Consider the following 23741-nt stretch of genomic DNA (forward strand, 5'->3'; position numbering starts at 1 on the left):
GAAGATGCCCCTTCAAAGGTGTTTTTAAAGAGAATACCGTTGCTAAACTTCACAAATAATGTTCTCATGTTTCCTTTCTGTTTTTAAAGGCTCTTTAAAATGCACGACTATATATAAAGAGTACAGAAAACTAAATGCTTTCTGTAAAGGAAGATCTGAATTTGTAAATTTATTACAATATTACATATTACAAATTGAAGTTATTTTCTTCTAAAAGTACTTTACGAATGGCACCTCCTTTGGCCCATATCTAAAAAACAAACAAACCAACAAACCCAAGTTAAATGTACATATTTTTGTGCCTATTTATGCAAGTGGGCTTAAAAACAGGGCTGAAATTTGAGAAAGCTTCAATTTCCCAGCTACACACATCTGCAGCCAGAGTTCTGAAGACCCAACCTCATGAAACTAAGTGCCATCATCTGGCTCATCTACTTTGCCCAACCCTATCAAAATATTTACAGAGGAAATTATTTGCACGTGGAAAGCAGCATCTGCTGTTGACTGTGATCCAAGAACTACTGCAGGGTTTCTGAAGCCTAACTCTCCATCAGCAACAAATCCGAGTCAAGACTGCTGAAAAGTAACATACCATTAAGAAAAACCAGGAACACGTTTGGGTATGAAAGTTCTTCACCACAGAGCAAGTTGACATCTTCAACTCCAAGATTACTGGCTAATTTAATAATTGGGCCATCTTCCATATCCGTAGTAATGTGAGTCATGAGGGCAAGGTTTTTAACTAAACCACAAGCCTAGGAAAAAAAACAAAAACAAAACCCACTAATTTTATCCCTTCTCTTTCTATGTGTTAATACCATACTTGCATTTTTCTCCCCAAACTGTATTTATGATTGACAAAAACAAAAAGATGACAAAGTGAAAGAAATTAAATTAATTACCCTGAAATTTTGGAGGGAAAAAGGTAGAATTTTCTATATCACACTGAAATGTAATGTTTTAGCATTTACAAGGTAATTAAAAATATAGGCACTGAAATAGATTTTAAATTTACCATGTATAACCTTATGTTTCTCTCATCAGCTAGTCAGCAACATAATGGAAATACAAGATCAGTCCATTGATCAATTTTGCATGTATCCTGTATGTTCTAGCAAAAACATTAACATTTTAAATGAAAAAGTATCTTATACAGTGTAACTTTATTTCAGCTGCCAAGTAAGATTAGCTTATATTGACTTATTCAGAAAGTTATTTTCCATGTATCCTGTATGTTCTAGCATAAACATTAACATTTTAAATGAAAAAGTATCTTATACAGTGTAACTTTATTTCAGCTGCCAAGTAAGACTAGCTTATATTGACTTACTCAGAAAGTTCAGAGTTCCTCCCCCCAGAGTATCCTCTATTCAGAAAAAAAAAAGAAAGAAAAGGAAAGCAAAACAAAACAAGACTGTCAGAATCAATTCCTTGTTAGCTTATATTGACTTATTCAGAAAGTTCACAGCTCCTCCCCCCCGGGTTTTCCTCTAATCAGAAAAAAAAAAGAAAGAAAGAAAAGGAAAGCAAAACAAAACAAGACTGTCAGAATCAATTCCTTGATTGCAATATGTACAAAGATGGCTTTCTTCCACAAGTTGATGGCTAAAGAAATACTGGTACATGTTTCCAGAAACACTGCAACTTGATGCTGCAACGTGAAAACAGAATGTTTATTACAGAACAAAGGGAGAGGGGTTTAGGACTCCTCTCTTTCTGCTCTCACCAAAAGAGAACAAGTAGTTTCACTGCAAAAATGGAACCTGTTCATGTCATTCTCATATAGCCAAATGATTTCAGAACTGTTTGCAGACAATCTATGCAGGAGAAAAAAGATAATATAGTAAGGAGGACCAGGATGCAAACAGGTAGGATGTAAGTCACACAAGTTGTGTTACCAGGCTGAGGATAATTTATCTCTGTAGAAACTTCCCCATCAGAATTATTCCTGTAATGGAGGACCACCTGCTTCAAGTTAAACAGTGTCTCCATTTGTCAGGACAAGAAACACAGAAAGCAAAATAGAAATCACTCACCTCTCCTTCAGGAGTGTCAGAAGGGCAGAGCATCCCCCACTGAGATGGCTGCAGCGATCGAGGACCGCTCACTTTCCTTGTCTTTTCAAACTGAGAAGAGATCCTGGTCATCATTCCCAGAGCAGATATGTAAGACAAGCGGGACAAGACTTGTGTCACGCCTTGGCGGTCCATCTTGAATCTCTTTAGAGACCAATTTCCCTGTAGAATAAAATTAATGCTTCAAAAGAATCTGTGCACTTCATCCTTGTCTTGGCTTTTTCCAGAGTCTAGACAGAATGGTATCTGAGGAGTTTTGCAAAACAAATGTTGCCCATTTATACAAATCAAATTTCTAACTACCTATCTGCCTATAAAGTCCTAGTTATAGCATATCTGTATTAGGTATTAAAGAGAAGTTGAAACAAAAGGACTGTACATATACATGTATATTTGTATATGCATATACATATTCCATCACAGTCTTTTTCATCTGTCCCTCACAGGTAAATCAATACTCAAATTTACCTAAATTAAATTATTTTGGTTTTGTTTTATCAATTTTTTTAGTATTTAAGAAAGAAAAAGTCTTTGGAGTGATATAGCCTTTTTACAATAGATCCCATAAGCTTTCCATTTCGCCTTTTCCATGATTTGTTACTTTTGTAGGAAACACAGACATTTATACTGGAGAAGTCTGACATCAAAGCCCGCTGTACTTTTTTGAAGCTTTTTGTTTTTGTAATCCAGAGGAAAAAAACTCACTGATGTGTCTTCCCGGAGAAGAGAGTGTGTGTGAGTGTGTGGGAGGAGTAGGTCCTCCCAACTTCTGTTTGGATTACACCAAATATGAAATACTGTACTTTTTTGAAGCCTTTTGTTTTTGTAATCCAAAGGAAAAAGACTCACTGATGTGTCTTCCCCGAGAAGAGAGTGTGTGTGTGTGTGTGTGTGGGAGGAGTAGGTCCTCCCAACTTCTGTTTGGATTACACCAAATATGAAATGCAAGATCCATGAACATCTCAGAGGTTTTGTGTTTCAGGACTGTCACAGGCACTCTCACTTGTGGTTTTAATCATGAGAATAGAGGAGCTCAGAGCATGTTCTAGGACACAAATATGCTTCCATGCAAGCAGATTTAATAAACTCTACTGCAATCTTGAAATTTAGTGCTAAAATCTTTGCCTTTGTGACATTTACTCCATATCCAGTTCTCAGCAACTGAGTCAGTGGATACAGCAAGTTTCTATCTGAAATACTATTTACTGCAGGCACCACGTTACTGTTCAGTCCAAAGAGAGCAAAAGGCAGTCCTTGGGAAAATGTTAATTCTTGAACCCTTTTTGGCAAACTCAGCTCACCAATTTTAAGAAGTAACTTGAAGCTTGCTTGCTGTACTACACCAAAACCCCTTTAGAGGGTGATTTGCTTGGCTTTTTTATTTCCACTTTTAACAGCACAATCCCATTCAGTGATCAACAGGAAGAAAACACCATCCATACGAATGGTTTTGTTATTTGCTTCCACTGGAGACTATCAAATAGTCTCAAACTTGTACTAGCAGGTGGGAACACATCATGCCCAATGGCAAGTCAGTCAAACCTGTTCATTTGTTCAGCATCTTCGGGAAGAGCTCACTCACTGACCATTTCATTCTGTAAAGACTGAGAGTTATGGGAGTGTAAGTGGAAGAATACAATAAATCAGTAGTTTTTCTTCCCACTAGAAAGTATTGCATCTGTAGGCTAAGAAAGTATGTGGTTTCTCTTTTGCTGCCCAGAGAGTCTAAAATCAAAAAGAGTGGGAAAAAGGGGAAGTAAAAATGCTGCCTGAAGACATCATACAAAATATTCTTTGTGCTTTGGAAGGAATGGAATGGATCCTCCAAAATTTGATCACCAAAAAAAGAAAATCCAAAGAGGTCAGGGCAGTTGTGAGAACATCCTGTTGAGAACACTTATGAATGGGAAGTTGCCCCCTCAGTGGCATCAGGTGATTCTTCAGATGCTGAAATGTCCACCAGGCCTGTGGCACTACTGCCTGCCCTACCTTCTCTTCTGGGGTTTTCCAGGGTAAGAAGAGGAGCTGTAGCAAACATCACTGAGCACCACTGTACAGCTGATGCAGTAGGGCTATGAATTCTTTTGCATGCTACTGATGTAATTGTGAATCTGCTCAGTTATTTCATGCTCTTTGAGACTATCATTGAAGCATTCTGGTGAGATTGGAGATTGTCATTTCCAAGAATCATTTTTATGGTATTTGCTTAATCTCTTGAATGGTGTGCACTGGGCATTGTTCCTGAGAAATTATTTTTCAATGCTTAAGAGCAGATGGTGTTTAACTGCTTATGTGGCAGTAAAAAAAAGTCCAAAGACACGGGAAGAACGAAGACTTTACTGAATATGGACTGAATAATATTTGCAGATTTATCTCTGTCAGTCCAAATGGAAAAACTGGCACAAGCTAGAAGAAAGCACTAGCATTTAGAGAAACAAATCTGTCAATTGTTTTGGTTATGTGCACTGTGGAGATTTAACTACATTTGGGGCACTCATAAAATTAAACAGTGATAAGCTTTAACACTGGGATTTGTAAGTTACAGACTGTTGGTGGTTTTGGATGCAATACGTGGAATTAATTTGTTTACAAGAACCAAAGAAAAACCTCAGTTTCATGCTAGGCAGAAAAGCCCTCTCAAGAGCACCAAAGATTAAAAATTAAGTTCCACAATTTTTACCAGCTCCTAAAAAACTTAAGTCTAATCTAATTTCTTTTAAAAATCATGCATTTCAAAGTCTTTTACAAGCTAATAGCTGGATTTCAGGAGCAATCTCACAAATTGCTCTTGCAGATGTCTGAGGTGAAAGACAAAGTTAGTAGATATTGTTGTTCTTGTCCATTGGCATGAAAGAAAGTATCTGTTCCAGGAGAAGACAGAAACAGACTAAAATCCAACCAAGACAAATATTTAAAGGGTAATTATCAGAGTTTTTTAATATTATGGCATGCCGCACATTTCCCTGTTAAATAGATCAGCACCATTAGCAGAGAAGTATGAACTTCTATGCTGCAAATTTGTTCATTTCATCAACTTCAAAATAAAAAGGCACTGCCCTCAAAGAGCTCAAAATTGAGGTTAAGGGGATTTTTTTCCTCCTGCTCATGATGTTTTCCTGCTGTTTTTCAAAAATCTTTTGTACAAATGATGTAGCCTGACCCCAGCTAAATCCAGATAATAAAAAAACACATAGTCAAGCAGAACCTAGAAGACAGTCAGCTGGATAAATACAACCATGACCACTATTTTAAATGTGCCTGTTTCTACCATTCTTTCTCAAAAAGTAAAACATCAGTTTGAAATAAAAGATGCTTGATGATTCATGATTCTTCAATGAATTCCAAATGCCCTGCCCCTGACAGTTTTCCAATTTTAATCTATAAAAAACATTAAATAGATCTGCTTTTCAAACCAAAACCAGAAGATTCAACAAAAATAAATGTTCACATTTCCATCATTCACTATGGTGGAAAAGCTCTGCATCCTGAAATGAGAGCAGAAGTACTTACTGTGGAGATGGCATTGACCATGCCGTTGGTGATCTGGTCCTGCCGCATGTGCTTCACAACATCAAACTGCGCTGCACGCTGCTTGGGGATCACCTGGTCAGCAATCTTTTTCAGCTCAGAGTTAAATTTTTTGAACAAATCTTCAAACAGAAGAGAAAGAAGCTGGAAATACAAAATGGTTAAGGGAAAAATGATACTTCTTCAAGTCTAGGAAATGAGGAAAGAGACTACTTGTCAGTTAAAATGTAACTTTTCTGTTTCACAAATGATAATTTTACCACAAGTCTTTTGCCTTTTTACAGTATTAGAGAACTTTTAACAGAAATTAACTAGAATGGTCTAAGTTTATGCACTTATCCCCCTTTGCTTCACTTTAATCTTTCCTTCACAATATTTTAGCACAGCCATACTTTTCTATGCTATCCAACTATTTTCCCTAATGTGCTATATTACAACCCAGCTGATTTACTTCCCCCCTGAAGTTATAAACTCTTTTAAAGATTTAATGCTGTAAATGTACAACCTTGAATTACACACAAGATCTGCAGGCAAGAATGGTTTTTACTCTAACACATAGCTCAGGTTTCATAGGCAGCTTCCTTACTCATACACACTTCTATCCTGCTACTTTCTGCCAATCACAATCTGTGGAAAATATTACACCCACAGAGAGTTCACCTGTGGATGTTCAACATCTGTCACTGTTTTGTAGAACTGCTACTATCTGGAAACTGCAATACTTTTCACATGTCCCTCTTAAAAAATACAAACCAACAACCCAAAAAGTCTACAGTTTAGGCAATAAAGCTACATATCTCAGCTGAATATGAAAGAAACCCCAAACAATCAACCCAAAATGAACCCAGCAACAGAACCATTCAAAAGTGTGACATTTTAACACAATTATTTCCTGTATATTAATTACTTCTTAAAATAGCCATAAAAGGAAAAGGCTACCAAAGTTGTGATCTGACTTTTTCTGCTGTCTAATCTGCTTTGTTTCTGCAGTTTGTTCAGCCTCTCCTTGCATCAGCAATAGTTTTCAGAACATTTAAATCTGCACCTCATGATACATTTTAAGTGTTCAAAACAATTAGCTTTGCAAGCAAGCAGTGTAAACTCTAAAGCCTGCACTCATGTCCTGGGACCTGAGTCTACAACAGCTCCAAGTGTCAGAAGAACCAAAAATGCAGCTGCTATCAGTGCCACGAATGGTAATTCCCTGCGTACAAAGCACTCAGTGTAGAACAAGCTATGTGCTCATCCCCCACAGGCTAGGACATTCTGGAGTCATTTGTACCATACAATTTCAGTATATGCAGAATTAAACTGTATTTTACCTGTCTCCATGAGACACAGTCCCCACCTTTCCTTACCTTCTGGAAACAAGAAAGTAAACCACTCTCACTCTTCTCTCCCTAGGATGGGCCACTAGCTTTCATTTCCTTTTCTCCACCTACATGCTCCAGCTGGGCTGACCAAAGCATTTAGCAAATGACACTGTAAAGCTGGTGACAGCACATAGTGTGCTAACCCTTGACAGAAGTGGAATCCTATTGCCATTCTGGACAGACAGGTTATCAGACCCGACCTTGGAATGAGAGGAAGGTGCTGTAGAGCCTCTTCTCCTTCCTGATGTTTGTAATACCATCAACAGTTGCAAAATGATACTCTCTCACCACTGTCACAAGAAATCCACTCACCTACGATATCACAGTTAATTTAAATTAGATTTCCACCAGAAATAAAAGCAACTTTTACGAAGCATTGTATTAGGAAGGAGAATGCACTGGAGTTCCCAAAAATAAGATTATGAAGGAAGAGTTTCAGAAGTAGGGAAAAAGTAAGAGGAGGAAATGTGTCATTTTAAGATGGCTGATAGACTTGTTAAATAAGAACTAAACTCTTGAAACTAACTACAGTAAACATTTCATCTAGACAGGTTTGAGCAGGATTGAAACATTTAACTAATTTAACTAATCACTTAAAAAATTACTCAGAACTTGTTTTCATATTTGATTTCTTGATCAAAAAACTGCAAGAATCTCATCATTCCTTATGTCATGGGGATTATAAAGCCACACCACATTTCCTCTTCTCTAACTAATAAAGTCAGTTACAGCCCAAGTACACCAACTTGTTACTACCTGCCAGTCTGAAAAGCCTCATACTTTGCTAATTTCACTCACAGACTCTCTAAGAGCTGGGACTATCTGGCAAAGAAGAATTTCACAATAACCACATTATTTAGGTCAAGAGCAAGAGATTAAAGAAAAAGGATGGAATGCCACTGATAATATTCAATGGATTTTGTAGTTAGTCCAGGGCCTTTCAGCCTTCTTCAGAGAGGAGCACTAAAGAGCAAATTATATGTAAGGAAAAAAAATTCTGACAGCTCACCAATTGATTTTCATTGAAAATCCTAAGAAAAATTAATAAAGAAGTTAAGCTGCTGAAATACAGTTTCAGCAATTAGCTTAATGTCAGAGAATTCTAATTAGGCGCCTTGAGATTGCTATTTAGCGTTTAAGCCTTTAGAGTGCCAAATTCTCCCTTTCACACAAACTGGTTGCAAAATTAAAGACATTAGGCAGCCTTAATTATATTATCAGAACAGCTGGGATTAGGCAATCTCTGAAGTCAAGGCGGTATTCTTTTGTCACAGGGTAGAAATCCCTTGCCTTCCAGGGTGCCGGATTTTGGTGCTGTTCCATATCTCACCCATACAAAGCAAGCTGCATTAGAAACAAAAAAAAAAAAAAAAAAAAAAAAAGAAAAAAGAACAGAGTAATGCTTAGCAAATAATGAACACATTAAGGGAAGAGAAAAGGTAGGTGAAAAGATTAAGCCTGAAATCGGTAGGTTTTGCTAACACCTCAGCTGGCACCTGGCCTACTGGGCCTCTAGTGGCAGGCAGACTAAGAGAAAGCTCTGTAAACCAGCTTGGCCAGTGGATACAACTCTGTTATCTAAAGCTAAAGCACATTTCGTACTCTCTTGTCCCATGGGGTGTGAAATTAGCAGCTATTGTTTTCACACATTTTTATAAACACAATGCCATTTATGTCTTTACACTGTTTAGACCGCTGTGTTTTTCTCCTCACAGGGGAATCTTTTATTTTTAATTTATTCAGATTTTAAATCAACAGGATTTTTATTCCAGGAACATGATGCTGGCATAAAAAAAACCCAAAACAAACCACCACCAACCATTTTATCCACACAAACTTTAGCGAAACACAAACATCTAGAAACTGGCAAAACTCTACAATCCAATAAAATTAGTATTTCACCAAAGTTTAGACTGCAATCCAATAAAATTATTATTTCACCAAAAAAACAGCAGAGGGAAATTACACCACTCAGCTTGAAATGAGCATTTAAAATACCACTAGAGAGAAAGAACTACTCTTAATCAAGTGTTAACCCCTCCACCCCCTCACCCCTGCAGAGGTCTTCTTGATGTAGAAAAAATATGCATTGGCTTTGTTGCGATGATCCTCTACATTTAAAACCTTTCCCCACATAATTTAAAACAACTTTGGCTGTTAACATCTGTGTGAGCAGAGGCCTTTTTCTTACAGCTTGTAGAAAATTCTTTACCTGCTCTACTTTCTGCTTCTAGAAGTATTAGGAGAAAACAAACTACTCCTTTGTTAAATAAGAACAATCTGCTGACAAAGCAACAGCTAATTTACTGATTACAGTCATATTGAACTACAGCAGTTACAGCAGAAACCCAAGAAACACATCACAGCTTAAAATATGTATTCCACTGAAATGTTGCACTACTGTCCATTTACTACTCCTTACACTTTAGAAACATATTCTGCCTCAGCACCAGTGCAAAAATTTGATGAACAGTAAAGACATTAATTTCAAGAAAGAATTCTCTTATCCTAAAAAGTTTTTTCATTGCATTTGTGCTTTGAATGTGTTCAAGAGTGCCATCTTAATTTCTTCAGAAAACTACAAAGCAAAGCATGTGGTTTTTACTCTAAAATAATTGCACTCGGTGTGTGTGTTCACATATGGGCATAGAGGGCAGGGTGGAAAGGAGGAGTATGAGACAATATGCAAGCACACATCTTAAAAAGTGTAATAAAATGAGAATTTTCACTGGATAGGAACAAAATGGAATAAATATTGTTATGTGTGCAGAAACAGAAATCCCAACACAAACGCTGTGGGCAGCAGAGATGCAGTTTCTGCAATCCAGGGCATTTTGTCTACTTGTCTGAACTTCTGATGCATGATCAATAACCACAGGTGATACCAACTACTAAAACTCCAACTAGCATTAGCACAGCAAAGAAGTCCAATCCTAACATAAACTGTTTAACCAAATAAGCACACATAGCAAGGAAAAATCCATGCCACATTAGCTAAGCAGTTCCTTTACCTGACAGGTAAACTCCTCCAGCATTAGGAGAATGCAGTTTGGCCAGCAGCTGTGAACTGCCACCCTCACTGCAAAACAACAATGCCAGACACCTCAAACCATTCCCTCCTCTGCAGCCCTTGGATACTGCTTCTGCCTCCAGTGCCAAAATTCTGCAAGCAGAGAACTCCACAAAATCCACTTTCATTAGCTGCCCAAGTTAACTTTGAATATTTTGTTAATTCATGCCACCCTAGAGGCCAGAGAGGCAGCTGACAGCAAACAAGCAATCTTATGGGCACCAAATTACAGGAGGCCTGAGTGGCTGTTCTGTGAGCTGGTACACAAGCTGGGTTCTCCACAGTGGGACAGCCTGGACATGACATGCAGGCACCTCCTTTGCCCCAGTTTATTCCCTTACCCAGCTGCTTAAAGGGGAACACTGGGGGATGGCTCTTACTGCTGCCTTCTTGACACTAGCAGTGTTATGCCACAACCAGGACTGATTCTCTATTTGCACTGCTCTGTCCTTTCATCTGGTATAAAGAGGCAATACAGAAGTGAAGACAAAATGTATTAGTCTCAATCATGAAAGCAGATCTATGAGTCAACATGGAAAAGCCAATGAAAATAAAATGAGAGGGAGAACACTTCAGTTGAGAAGACAGAGATACTCTTTATTCCTTATTCTGCATCTTTTAAGAGGAGACAGTAACAAAACCCTGAAACACTTGGCTCTGAAGTAAAAACTCACCTGCCCTGCCAGCTCCAAACGTTTATTTCCATAATAGTCTCTGTCATCTACTTTATTTTCTCCTTGAGCCAAAATTACTCTGCGTACCATCACTGCTGTGTATATGCACTTGGCACGAAAATTGAATTCTTTCACCTGTAAAAAATAAAAAAAAACTAAACAAAACAAAAACATATCAGTGCTTCAGGATCAGCTCCTTAGTTCTTATTCAGACAAACCCACTGGTAATCCTGGCTGACTGAGTTACAAAAGGGATTTTAGCACTTTATTTTCTTTAAAAATGCAAAAAATAAATGTTAGTGACTTTGAAACAGATAGCAAATGAAACTAAAACAGAATAAAGATATAGGTCATGAAAAATGAAAGTCCTGAATTCACACCTGATACTGTCTGGCTATGTACAAAAAAGTGCAAAAAGGTTTGATTAGTTCAATGGTAGAGCAGTTCACAAAGATTTATTTTGACTCAATCCAAGTCTTCCCCTTTATTTTGAGGATGATTTACTTTATCTCAGCTACAAAGCCATAGAAGACATTTTCCCTGCCAACAAAGCTCACACCATAAATAACCATACAAGCTTACTCTTGTTTAAAAAACCCCCAGAACATTACATACGAGCACATGGGTCAGAATGGTTGATGCCAGCAGCTCTCGGGCTTCTTCCATCTTTGTTTTCTTTGGGCCTCCCCACATCCTCTGCCTTCGTACTTTGTTTCCAATGTACTTCAACGCCTGTGAAGGGGGGAATTAACCTGAGTTAATACCAGAATTGTGACCTATACAAATACACACACACGTTACGTGTGTATTCCTCAACCAGTGCCATCTCACCACCAATGGATGATACAAACATCAAACAAACTGCAAAATAACAAAGATGTAAGTGATACTAACTTACAAACAAAACTTAACTAACAAAAAAATTCCGGAAAACTGACACAATTGATGATGCATACAATGTGTTTGTCACAGGTTGGTAACATTTGGAATGGAAAGTGGTGGAAATTCATGATTACTATAACACTAAAAGAAAGGATATGGCAGAGATATAGAAAAAAGGATTCTATAAATTCCAAAGATATCCAGTTTATTTAATTAGACTTTTCACCTTCAGTTCTTTTGTGTACTTGCTAAATTCCATTCAGATATTAAACCATTAAACCTCACTGTTTAATATCCCCAAAAGCTACTGTGTGGCATCCATGTCTGTCCCCAGGAGTGCCTTGCAGCGGATTCTTACTTTCCTACCAGCTGTCAATCAATCTGCAGAATTCCTAGTTAGATGAGTCAAGAAGCTATCCAAGCCCACACAAGAAGTTCCTGCCTGGAAGTCATGAAGCTATGTGAAAGAATTGCCCTCTCCACTAAATGACAGATTATCCTTTCCATCTGTTACACTCTTCCACAATAAGCTATCTCTCTATTAACTTCATTTGACATTTCTTGCAGAGAATAACTTCTGTATTTCTGTTTTTCTAACTTTCTGAATACTTCACATTCCTCTGTGTTGCTCCAGCTCACTTACTCATCTGAGACTGAATTAGGAGCTCTTCAAGCTAACTGGAACCCTCAAAAGCCTCCAAAGATGAAAACCAGAAAGATGTTCACTTTAAAACCCTAAACATCACACATGGAATGATTTGACAAAGTTTACAATGAAATAGCAGAAATAGGATTAATGTCCAAAAGCTTCTTCTAGCAGATTAATATATACCCATTTGCTCCCAGCAAAATGGCCCACAGTCTGGCTAACTAAAAAAGGTGCATGAGCTAAGGGAATTCTGCTGAGTCTTTAGCAGGATAGAGGGTAGCTGCTATGTAGGCTTCATGCAGGACACTAAAACAGAAGAACATCTACTCATGATGAAATGGTCATAGCCACATCAACAGGGCTTCAGCAAAATGGGGCATGCAATTCCCTTTTTAAAAAAGTCTTCAACAAACCCCCCTCATTTTATGGACATTGCTACTTTTTATATACAGGGTTATGCCATTAAAACACAACCAAGCATTGCTTGACTTTGATTTTTTTTCTTCTCCAGTTAGGTTATGAGAGCCAAGACTCACATCTGACAAGCCCTGACCCTTTAAAAAGCCTCAGCTTGAAATAAATCCCCCCAAAAAAATCTTAAAACAGAAAGTCTATGTCCATTGCTGACACAGCAAAGTGGTCAATACCCACTATCTTGATTTTTATGGTCTCTGGCCATGTGAAAGGACACACCTGCATCTGTGTAAAAATCTGAGCTTTTTGGCATTCTTCCAGACTAGGAGCAAATGCAGCCATCACATGTTCCTCTGTGCCAATCATCTGTACAATCTCCTGGTCACTCTCAACACCCATGGCCTAGGAAATGAAGAAAAGACAGAAATAACACAGGCTTTATGTTAACTCACTGACATTTGCTTATGCTAATTTGGTATTGTTTGTCTGCATTACTACTAAGCAAGAGCTAGTTCTTCTCTAAGAAACTGTGCCATCTGGCACTGGCAGCACATATTCCAGCTATGGAAATCTTGATAAGCAGCAGGAACACACACACTTTTTGGAGAGCCTATTTGGGGTTTTCTTTCTTTTCTTCACTGACAGGAGTTAAATTCTGTGGGTTTTTTCTTAAGAAAAAAAAATACTGAGTAAAAACAAACCAAGTGTTTAACAATGAAAGCCAAGTCAGAATCTACATTAAAGAAAGGAAGGTGAAATTTCTTAAAGGAGTACTCACAGTCTCTTACCACAAGTAATTTTGCAAACTCCATTTGTGATGTAGCTCATCATATTTGAGAAATGTTTATCCCTTTGCAGCTCTCTGCATTTAGAAGATGACTTCACTACACAATTCCACTTGAAAGACATTCTATTCTTTCACTGATCCATGAACACCTTGTTAGACTTTATACCGTGGAAAAAGCTTAATAAACTAAGAAAGCGCTTAACAGGTTTAGAAAAATCTCTCTATCAGTAAGTGTTTCAAGGTGGCAGCCAGCAGTGAAGGCTTTTGTGGATTCCAGATGGTGCTAAAGCTCCCCTCCTTCACACATTTGCCTGGAGCTCAGCCATATCAAGAAATGGAATAATCTCACTAAACCTCCTCTGGCTGAGTTATAATATGTTCCTCAGAACTGTGAGGAAGTTACGTTCACATTCACATTATTCTCCAAAATGCCTGCCACAAAGACCATCATAAATAATGGCCTATGTAGACTCTAGTATTCTGGTTCTCATTAAAAACTGGCAGTACCCCAAAAAGTCGTATTTTCCTCAAAAATGCAGAAATACCTTCCCTTCTTATTGCCTTCATGGAGTGTCACTTTGCTTAACACCTAGCAAACACCATACCCTTGGAAAACTGTTGCTCTAATTGTGAAGCATTCAGCTTCTTTTTTTCTTTCATTTCCTTCTTTTTGAACAAAGAAGTGGCTGAAGTTCCTTTAAATTCAAACACTGTCTTTTCACCTTGTGGTTTATTAGAAATTAAAAGTGCTGCAGAAGTATCACACACCCAGAACAGTGTGAGGACTCTCCTCTTTTAATGCAAAGCCCAGATCACAATTCCACCATCTCAGACAGACTTGAGTGCCAACTCAAGATACAGTTACTTCACCAGGTATGAGTGTTTCATCTTAGTTTGATCCCATTAAGCAGTTACCTCTCTGATCTCAAGGCTCTTTTCAGAACCAGAAGTTGGCCGTGTGACATTATTGTGGTTGAGATCTCTGTTTTTCAAATATTATTACACTTCCTCACCCTTTTAAATAAGGTCACACAGTAGTTCAAAAATCTCAGCAGAGAAGTTAACAAAACTCCCTCCTGACTTGAAAGCCAGACTCAAAAGATAAGTCTACAAAAGCATCAAAGTTTCACAACAGTAAGGTTCCATGTGTCTAGGATTTAACAGCTGACCAGCGAACTAGTTTAGGAACAACAACTAGATTCATACAATTATTGCATTTAGTCTAGAAGTTTTCACAACAAATTTTTTGTGCCATTCTAGGCAAGTATAACACAAATACATTTATCTAAAGCACATCAACTGCAAGCTGGTATCACCCTATTTCTGTCCATCAGGTTAATTCTAGGATGGCAACCATCTTAAAATGGTTAAAATGTTTTAAGATGGTTTTAACCATCTTAAAATGGTTAGAATCTTAAGTGTCATATAAAATCTGGGGGGAAAAAGTCAATTTGATTTTTTTATTATGTTTTTTTCATCCATTAAAAACTGGAAGCCATAGTAAATTAAAGAGGGTTGATGATTTCTTCTGCCTGGATGAATCCTGTGATCAAGAGTTACAACAAAAGGATGAGAGTAAGACAGATCTTTATGCCTGCGTAGATTTTCTAGCTGGAGTTTGTAGCAGCAAAATCACCTGAGATTCTAAATTTCTGAGTGGGAAAGGCTAGGATCTGTCAGCAAACAACATAGGTTGTGTTGTTAAATATGTGCAAATTTAACAAAATTAATTTGTGAGTAATGACTAAAACTCAAGCAAATGACTGAAAAATATGTGATAATACAACAGCCTAAAAGTAAACCTATTTATTCTCCTTTATACTCTCAACCATCCTGAGCAGAGTTGTATACACAACACCACCTACATGCAACCCTAACAGGACAAGCAGCAGGCCCATGCTGCTTTCAGACAGATTTGTAATCTTAACATTCTGGTTTCCAGTAAATTTGGCCCTGATGTTACCCTTCCAAGAAAAACCAAACAAACAACTAAAAAACCAAACCAATACAAGAGAAGTATTCCAGAACCGGCCTGTAACATCATTAGGGCAGTAACAAAATATTCCTTGGTTGTTGCCTGTGTTACAGAAAGACAGAAGACATGCAATATAGGAATGGGCCCTACACTTAAACACTCGCAGTCCTAGGACAAAGCTGAAGGAAAGGGAATTAACATAAAAGCAAAGCAGTAGACAAAATGTCTTGTTCCTTTTTGATTGGAAGGCGATGTCACAAAGGGATAATTTTATGGGGGAGGGGGGAAGGAGACATTGTAAAAGCATAATTTAACAGTGGCAGTGAAAGGATGAGGAAGGAGACAGGAGCAGGCTGCTGAAGACCACAGCTGAAGGCTAGCAGTCAATGTACATAAAAGAGACAAGGCAAAGCAAGCATTCAGATCATCCTGAGTTCAAGTGGGAGAAAGTGATCCAAGTGGGCTCAACTCCCTCCTAGGACTGGGGAGCTTCCCTCTGCCCAAACATGTATGTGTCCACCTTTGTGTGTGCACACACGTGTACAGATGAGAGTGTGAGCCTTCTACTCCCTCCTAGGACGGGGGAGCTTCCCTCTGCCCAAACGTGTGTGTCCACCTTTGTGTGTGCACACACGTGTACAGATGAGAGTGTGAGCCCAGCTCTTCCTCCCCCAGCTCATGTCTTAATGATGATGTCTAGGCGTTTCCATGGCACTTTCCTAGAATGTAGTTCTGCACTCCATCAGGCTAAATTACAGCACAGAGACAGGCAGATGACTGGATTAAAAAGATGTCAGGGAAGTTCAAGGTTGACATCACAGACAGAATTGGTCTGGAGCTTTCATAATTCAAAAGATACGAGCTATGAAACAACAGCCATGGGAACCCATAATCCTGCAGATCCAGTCAGACCACCACCCAGCTGTTCCTCTACAGCTGCACCTTAACAGCTCCAAGGCTAAAGTAGGTTTGTAAAAACTCAACTTGTGTTCAAATCTTTTGCCGCAGGTCGTAGAGTGGTTTCTTACAGTTCCCACATAAACTAAAGATAGTTCATCTAGAGATTCAAGTCATAAACTCAACTTTTAAGTCCCTGTAGGTTATTCATAATCCTCTTCCTTCCCTAACCACTTTGGATGCATCATGCAACCTTCACTTACTTTAGCTCCCAGGACTCACTCAAACCTACCAAATCGAGATCACAAACTCAAAATAAAAACAGCCCTTACCTCTGAGCAGCTCTAACTCCCTCCATTGTAGGGAGCTTCCTGCAAAAGCAGCAGCACCATCTTACCTCCAACTCAAATGATTTTCAGGACAGAAACACCCTTACATACCACACAAATATTCCACACCTCCTCCAATGTCCACTGCTACCTGGAACTGTCCAAGCCTCCCAGGTAAAGCATGTGTACCTCCAAGCCCAACATTCAAAAGAGCACTGTGCACAGTTCACACAGCCCTATGAGATGGGCACAACTGACAAAGCTAAAACAAAGGTCTCTTGGGGTTGCAAAGCAGCTCAAGATATCCTAAATACCCCTGTGGTCGCATATGTATATCAACTAATGAAGAAGTGTTATAAAGTAAGCAGGAAGCAAATTAGCTGTGTTTGCTTCCCATTACAAGGCAGTTAACAGCCCTTCAAAAACTGCAACAGACACATACATAAGGGGCAAAATTGTCTGCTTACGTCACTACTTCAAAATTAACATTGCATTTCAATATAAAGGGACTGCACAAATGCTTCTGTCACATATCAGAAGAAAGGTTAGGGAAAACTGTTTAAGCTAGCACAGCTACAAAGCTCTAACTCCCCCACATCTGAAGAGCAGATACCCCAAGTCTGCCCCAGAACAGCGCCAGGCACATGCCTTTTGTAGCCTATCAAATTTCAGTTAGTTGTGGTCAATGTGCTAAATTTCACAAAGCCACAACTTAGATGTGTTTGGCACAACTGGCTGTAAAACGTCGGAGCATGCCCATCCCCAGGATCCCTACAGGTCTGGAAGGCAGAAAAAAAAAGCAACAGGACAGTCATTCTGGCTTGCAGTTATGGAGGAGGATGAATTGAAGGCAGATGCCTCCTTCAGGGTGACCCCACACAATCCAGTCCCTATCTATCCAGATCAAGGGACATTTATATCTATTCTATTTCCCAGCTCCCCACAGCCCAGGTGCCTGGGCTTCATTCCTCACCAAAAGCAAGGATGGAGAACACTGTGTTCAGGTCTTTCCCTAGCATGCAGCTCTGTCCATGACTTTATACCTGAAACACAAGGGTGACCTTAGATTCTAGTCTAGGGAGATCTAAGAATTTTAGGCCTCAGCTCTGTCAGTTGGTGATGTTTGTAATGTTATCTATTTCACAGTCCTTGCTTTTGACAAAGATGTCTAGAGGATATACTAGTACACCTCCACCTTACAGATGCAGTAGCTTTAAATACACTTTGGATTATAGATCTGCAATACTTGCTTTCTCTTCTATGATTTTCTGCACCTGATCTACTTCTTAAGTCACATACATCAGGACAATTAAAGCTATAGGGACTAGAAAAGCAATCCAGAATTGCTCACTGTCTCTCAGATAGTCCCTGACAAACTGTCCCCTCTAGATGGCAAATGCACTGAATGGTAGCCCTCTACCAATTATTATTTGTTTTCTTAGTCAAAACACAGAGGTCTGTGGAACTTGGTTGTAGCCTGGATGCTGGTTTGGGAGGAAATGCAGAGCAATAGATTTTTGCCTTTGCTTTCTCATTTTAGTTTTTAATTAGAAATTAAACATGTTTCAGAACAAATTAAGGATTTAAAGGCAGTCATAACTTCAGACCTTAGATTGTCTATATAACTTAATTTCTAATTAAGGATTATTTAATCCTTAGCTGTTTCAGTACAAATTAAGGATTTAAAGGCAGTCATAACTTCAGACCTTAGATTGTCTATATAACTTAATTTTGTCCCTCGCAGATGTGAATCTCTACATCACAAGAAGTAAAACAGCCACTAGTAACAAGGAAGACACATGCTTCATGCCCAAGGCTTGGGTGCTGGCATAAAGGAATTATTCTCCTTGCTTTTCCAACAAATATCCGCTGTATAATACTGCCATGTGAGAAACCTGAAGTTCGACAGGCATCCCTAAGTTTGGGATTCTCCAAGCTGAGGAATATTGAGTTTGTAATCTTGCTTCTAGTAGTTAAATAGAATGAGGCAATTGCACGTTACAGCAATGCCCAAGAAAGGAAAATTGGAGACTGGTGACTGCTTTCATTTCCAGCTGGAGACTCACCAGAAGTAGACAGAAGATCCCTGAATTTCATGTTGTTAAAGGAAGGGTAAAAAAGATGACCACTCATGAGAATTGCTGGAATGGAACATTCAGAATAGTTAAAGTGGGTGTAGCTAATTTGATACTGTATTAAATCAATATAAATAATTGAAAAGCATTACAGCCAAGAGCTTATGACAACTGTGATCCCTTTTGCAATTAATAAATGAAAAATTAAGGAATATTATTTAAAATATAAAAGATACTTAAGAAGAGGGGGATAATTGCAGCAAGCGTTGTCAGAAGGTAATAAAATAGTCAGTACCATTTTGCTTAGATAAACAAGCCAACAACCATCTCCTCAGACAACAACCCAGAACAGTTACTCTACGTGAGCAGCTATTTAGCTGTACCAGCACAGGCTGACAAAATGTAATAGAAGTCTATAAGGTAAGGTGGAATCCAGCAGTTTGATATTGAAGTAAATGGATTAAGAGCCACGTTAATACTTTCCTGCAGCACAAGAGTTGTGAACTTAATTCTGGTACTTTTACATACATTTCTGTCCATAAATACCTTCTCAAAACTCCTTTAACCCCAGTCACTAAAAACAGATATCTTTCTTATTTGAAGAGATTTGCTTAATCAGAGGTAACAGCCATTTATTTCTCAAGTCTAAGCCCAATGATTAAACTATTTGCTAGTACCAAGGCACACCAAGTGCAGCAGTAATTGGGACAAACCCGTAAATAACAACTGCGCTGCAGGCACGACCCGCGCGGATGCTGCGACCTCGTGCTGCCCCCTCCTGGCACATCATCTCCTGCGACCACCCCTCCGAACCTTCTGGGCTGTAACCCACTACAGAGAACACAAGAAGAGGCTTTTTTGTGCCTTCGAGAACACCGCCCGATTTCCTCCTGCACACGCCCCGTAGCAGGCTGTAGGCGTACAGGCAGCAGCAAGGCAGGACAGGAGAGGAAGGAGCTCCAGCTGCTGGCAGCACAGCTCAGCCTCAAGCCTGGCCATGCCCTACTGTCCTCTCTAGCAGCTGGACAGGGCACGTCCACCCACCACCTCTTCTGGCTGCAGTCCATGCATTTGATTCCACAGACAGAAAACCAGAAACAATGACCCTTAACACAACTTGTAACACAACAAACCAGAAAGCTTCTGACCTGCAGCAACAGAGGCACCTCATAAGGCAGAGTAAGGGGGTGGCAGGTATTTATTTGTCTTGGCCCAGCAATGCTCTCCTTGCAGAAAAATACAGCACTTATTCTCCTTCTTGCTGTACAATAAAGATTACTTCCCAGGGGAAAAAAGCTTGCAGTTTCTAAGCCCTGCCAAGTCCTTCTGTACATATTAACTTGAGAGCTGCTGTCAGTCTTCACTCTTGAGCTACAGCACAGCATTTTTCCCCCTTTTCTTTTTTTTTCCCCAAACAAACAGCTGTGTTACCTTAAATATGATAGCAATGGGAATATCTTCTGACAGCGTGTTGTGCCTCAGGTAAAATCTTCCTTGTTTCACAACCATATTTGTTCTGCTCTTCTTCTCATGAGTGGAACTGAAGTTAAAATAGAAATAATACTATGTCCAGAGTGTTTGCACAGACTCCTAGAATCTTTTGTATAGAACTTAGCAAGCTTGAACAATCTTTCAGCTGAATTAATACCATTTCTTCCTCTTTTAAAAATTACATCAAGCCAGTCAGGGATCAGCCTGTAACTTCAAGGGTATTATCACCTGTGCTGGGGACAATTTGGAATGTTTGACTTAAGCAAGTGGAAGTCTGTACTTTTCAAAATCATCTTTACATGCTTTGCTAATTAGTTTTGATGTAACCAGCTAGGTCCAACTCAAAAAGTACTGCAGCAACAGTGGTAACGATGTAACAGCACTTGGTGGCCCATTGACCTCATCCAGACTTACTGAGAGACAGCAGAGTATCTGGGAGAGATGGGAGGCCTCTGGAGTAGAAAAAACAGCTCTCACACTGAACAATGACAAGCACCATAGAATAGACCAGAATGCAGATTAAATAAAAAAAAAACAACAAACCAAAGGCCGAACAAAATAGAAACAAAACTTGGTCAAGGAGGAAAGGCCAAATTTAGATTACTTTGCTATTTTTAGTAATTTGTGTTGTACAAAAATATTTGTTTCATCCTCAGCTGCCCTCGCCTTCAAAAATTTTTATGCCGTTTTTATGTAGAGAGGCAGACAAAAGGTTACATCCAATTTCCAATGCAGTAACTTCATGTTACTTGCTGCAAACTGAGACCAAACACCATCAGTTACAAAGTGCACTTTGTTACAGTAAAAATCAGAACTTGCTTTCCTAATCTGAGATGAATCCTGAAACACATGAGCAACTCTCACTGATTTTTGTAGGAATACTATAGTGCTTAGGGATTGAAGTTATAGTATACAAAATGACAGCAGAAAGACAGGAGCATTGAATATCTACAGCTTTTTCTGGTTCAACTATACTAGGAAGAATCCTCCACAGCTATTTCAACTACAACAATGAAGTTCTAAAGCATTGGGTTTCTCTCCTTTATGTAACGGTAGGAATTTACCATACCTGGTAACAGAAGCGCCAACTGTGCCTTTTCTATCAGCTTCAACAATGATTCTGTTTTTGGATAACTGCTCTTGAATAAGAATGACTTTCTCAACACCTTTAACAATGAAATAGCCACCTAGTTAACAGAAAAAAATATTTTGCATGTCAGTACCCTCGCACCTTACCTGCCTCCTCCAATATGCCTTTGAATATAAATTATTAGAAAGTAAACCATAAGTACACAATGGGAGAGTAAACTCTCCCTTAAGAATAATGAACAAACTTGACAGACAAAAACCAAAGAAGTTGTTTGTTATAACCTTCCAACTCCTCTCTAGATATTAAATAATACCATGTAATACTTTATTCTTGCTTTAAAAAAGGCAATGACAAAGGAGAGTTCCCATTCTGGAGGACACCATACTCCACTGTTTCCTAATCTGTTTAATTTTCAATGAATGAACTCCATCTTTTTCCTCCCACAGCACATCACTGTAGAACACTATACACAAAATTCAAAATTAAATATTCAAAATTTTGGTGTATTGCTTTTTGGTGTTGAAAACTTTGTTTGCAAATAGCAACCATTCATGTTCTCAACCAAAACCCTGACAACTTCTTTTAGCTGCAAGCAGACACTTGAGAAGTTTTCACAAAGACTTAATGGTGGCAGAAAAGATACCAAAGGGATATTTCTTTGCTGAAAAAGAATTTAAAACTCAAAGCACAGATGGGGAAAAATAAGAACATGAGTGAAAACATACCTGGATCTAATGGACACTCATTTAGTTTGGCAAATTCTGCTGGAGTTTTCCCAGTAAGTACACAATTGGAGCTACGCAGCATTATAGGCATTCTGCAAGAAAACCAGTTACAATTTTACTTCAGACTCACACAGAAAAATATGAATAGTCAAATTCAGAACAAAAACCAGGCTGAACAAACTGGAGATACACATTTAAGGTAATCAGAACTCATGCATGCTGTAATGAATTTTCATTTAAATTCACCTCATTTCATTGAACATGTAATTGAAAAGAGACCTGAAACTGGACACCTGCAAGCAGAAACCACAGACTTCCTATTTAATTGTTATGCAGCTACTCAGACATTGTGACAAGCAGGGTCACCAAATCCAATGACAATTAGTGCAAAGACTCTTGGTCCCCTAAACAGTCTGCAGAGAACATGCCACTGCATATCCACTGTTACCACTTTTTCTAAGACAAAGTTAGTTCATATCTCATTTCCCACACAGGAATGACACCTTCTGGCTGCAGAGAGATAGTGCCTCTAATTCATAAGCATGAAGTTTCCCCAGTAGTAACTTTGATTTTCCTGGTGTCCTAGCACTGAAGCCTGCAAGCAAGCATTTTGTGAAGCAACATGTGGTGGAAAGATATTCCAAGAATTTTTAAGAAATTCAATGCTTAGGGAAGTAAATAAAAGAGAAACTAAAGATTCACAGACTGCATGTGAGGCAAAACCTCTTCACCATGAGGGCAGTCAAACAGTGCAAAAGCTGCACAGGGAAGTTGGGCAGTCTGAATTCATGGAGGTCTTGAGGACCTGACAGGATGAAGCACTGAGCAGCCTGGTTTGATCACAGAGCTGACCCATTTCGAGCAGGTGCCTGTACTAGAGGCTGAGAAGGAGATCGTACTCTTTCAACCTGAACTGCTCTATCACCCCATGATAAATCATGGAATGCCCACTTTAAATATGGCTTATTCAACATCTAACCCACAATGATTTTGCAGTTATTATTGAAAAGAGTACTTTCATAGTCAGCTTCATAATGTGCCTTTTCACTCCCAGATTTTTCATTAAAACTTTGGAAAGAGAGCACAGTTTACTTCTGAAGAGAAAGCTGTATTTTTCAATACCACTACATCTACCAAAAGATCTCCATGCCCTTTAGCCTCTTCTACAAAAAAAGCTGACTTTTGATCCAGCTTACAGAACTTCACTCCTTGGTGGACAGCCTTTGTAAGAACTGTGTTCCAAGTGTTTTCTAAAACACATGTTGACAAAAATTATTCGTGAGTTCTACTAAACAAATATTTTCAACCTCTGAGATTTTTTATTCAAATTTACTTTAATAAAAAACAAGATTAGGCTATACTTCTTGTATTCAAATCCCATAAATTACTTTAATTTCTTCTTTAATTTCTTAATTTCTTTTATGTTTTCATATTCTTATATGTTAAAAGTAAACTGATGAACTCAAATTCTGTACTTCTGCAGAGTAAAAACAGCCATCTTGTCACTTTACTTCACTGAGAAAGTGTTTCCTAGAGAAAAGAAGCTTCATATGACAAGCAAAATCTGTCACACACAATATAAGCTTAATGCATTGGCTGTTTATATCAGAAACAGGAAGCACCTGGCATAATGTAAAATGGAATATTCAAATGCCACTACTGAAAACTCCAGTGAAACATCTGTCCCAGTCCAAACTGCATGTCAAG

The 23741-nt window shown here is 38.6% G+C and overlaps 1 protein-coding gene across 3 annotated transcripts in view; it reads right to left on the bottom strand.

Moving 5' to 3' along the window:
- Nucleotides 1–23741, bottom strand: part of POLR3B (RNA polymerase III subunit B) — a 71406-nt gene that overhangs the window by 40824 nt on the left and 6841 nt on the right. For all 3 annotated transcript variants that reach the window (XM_039725422.1, XM_039725423.1, XM_039725424.1), the window contains 9 exons: nt 22035–22126; nt 21289–21406; nt 20160–20268; nt 12945–13067; nt 11336–11452; nt 10721–10855; nt 5586–5747; nt 2037–2237; nt 593–755 (listed from right to left, as the gene is read on the bottom strand). In XM_039725422.1, coding sequence (XP_039581356.1) covers nt 593–755; nt 2037–2237; nt 5586–5747; nt 10721–10855; nt 11336–11452; nt 12945–13067; nt 20160–20268; nt 21289–21406; nt 22035–22126 — 1220 coding nt within the window. The remainder of the gene's footprint in view (nt 1–592; nt 756–2036; nt 2238–5585; nt 5748–10720; nt 10856–11335; nt 11453–12944; nt 13068–20159; nt 20269–21288; nt 21407–22034; nt 22127–23741) is intronic.

This window comes from Passer montanus, unplaced genomic scaffold (genome assembly GCF_014805655.1).
Source record: "Passer montanus isolate IOZ18808 unplaced genomic scaffold, ASM1480565v1 scaffold55, whole genome shotgun sequence".
NCBI lineage: Eukaryota > Metazoa > Chordata > Aves > Passeriformes > Passeridae > Passer > Passer montanus.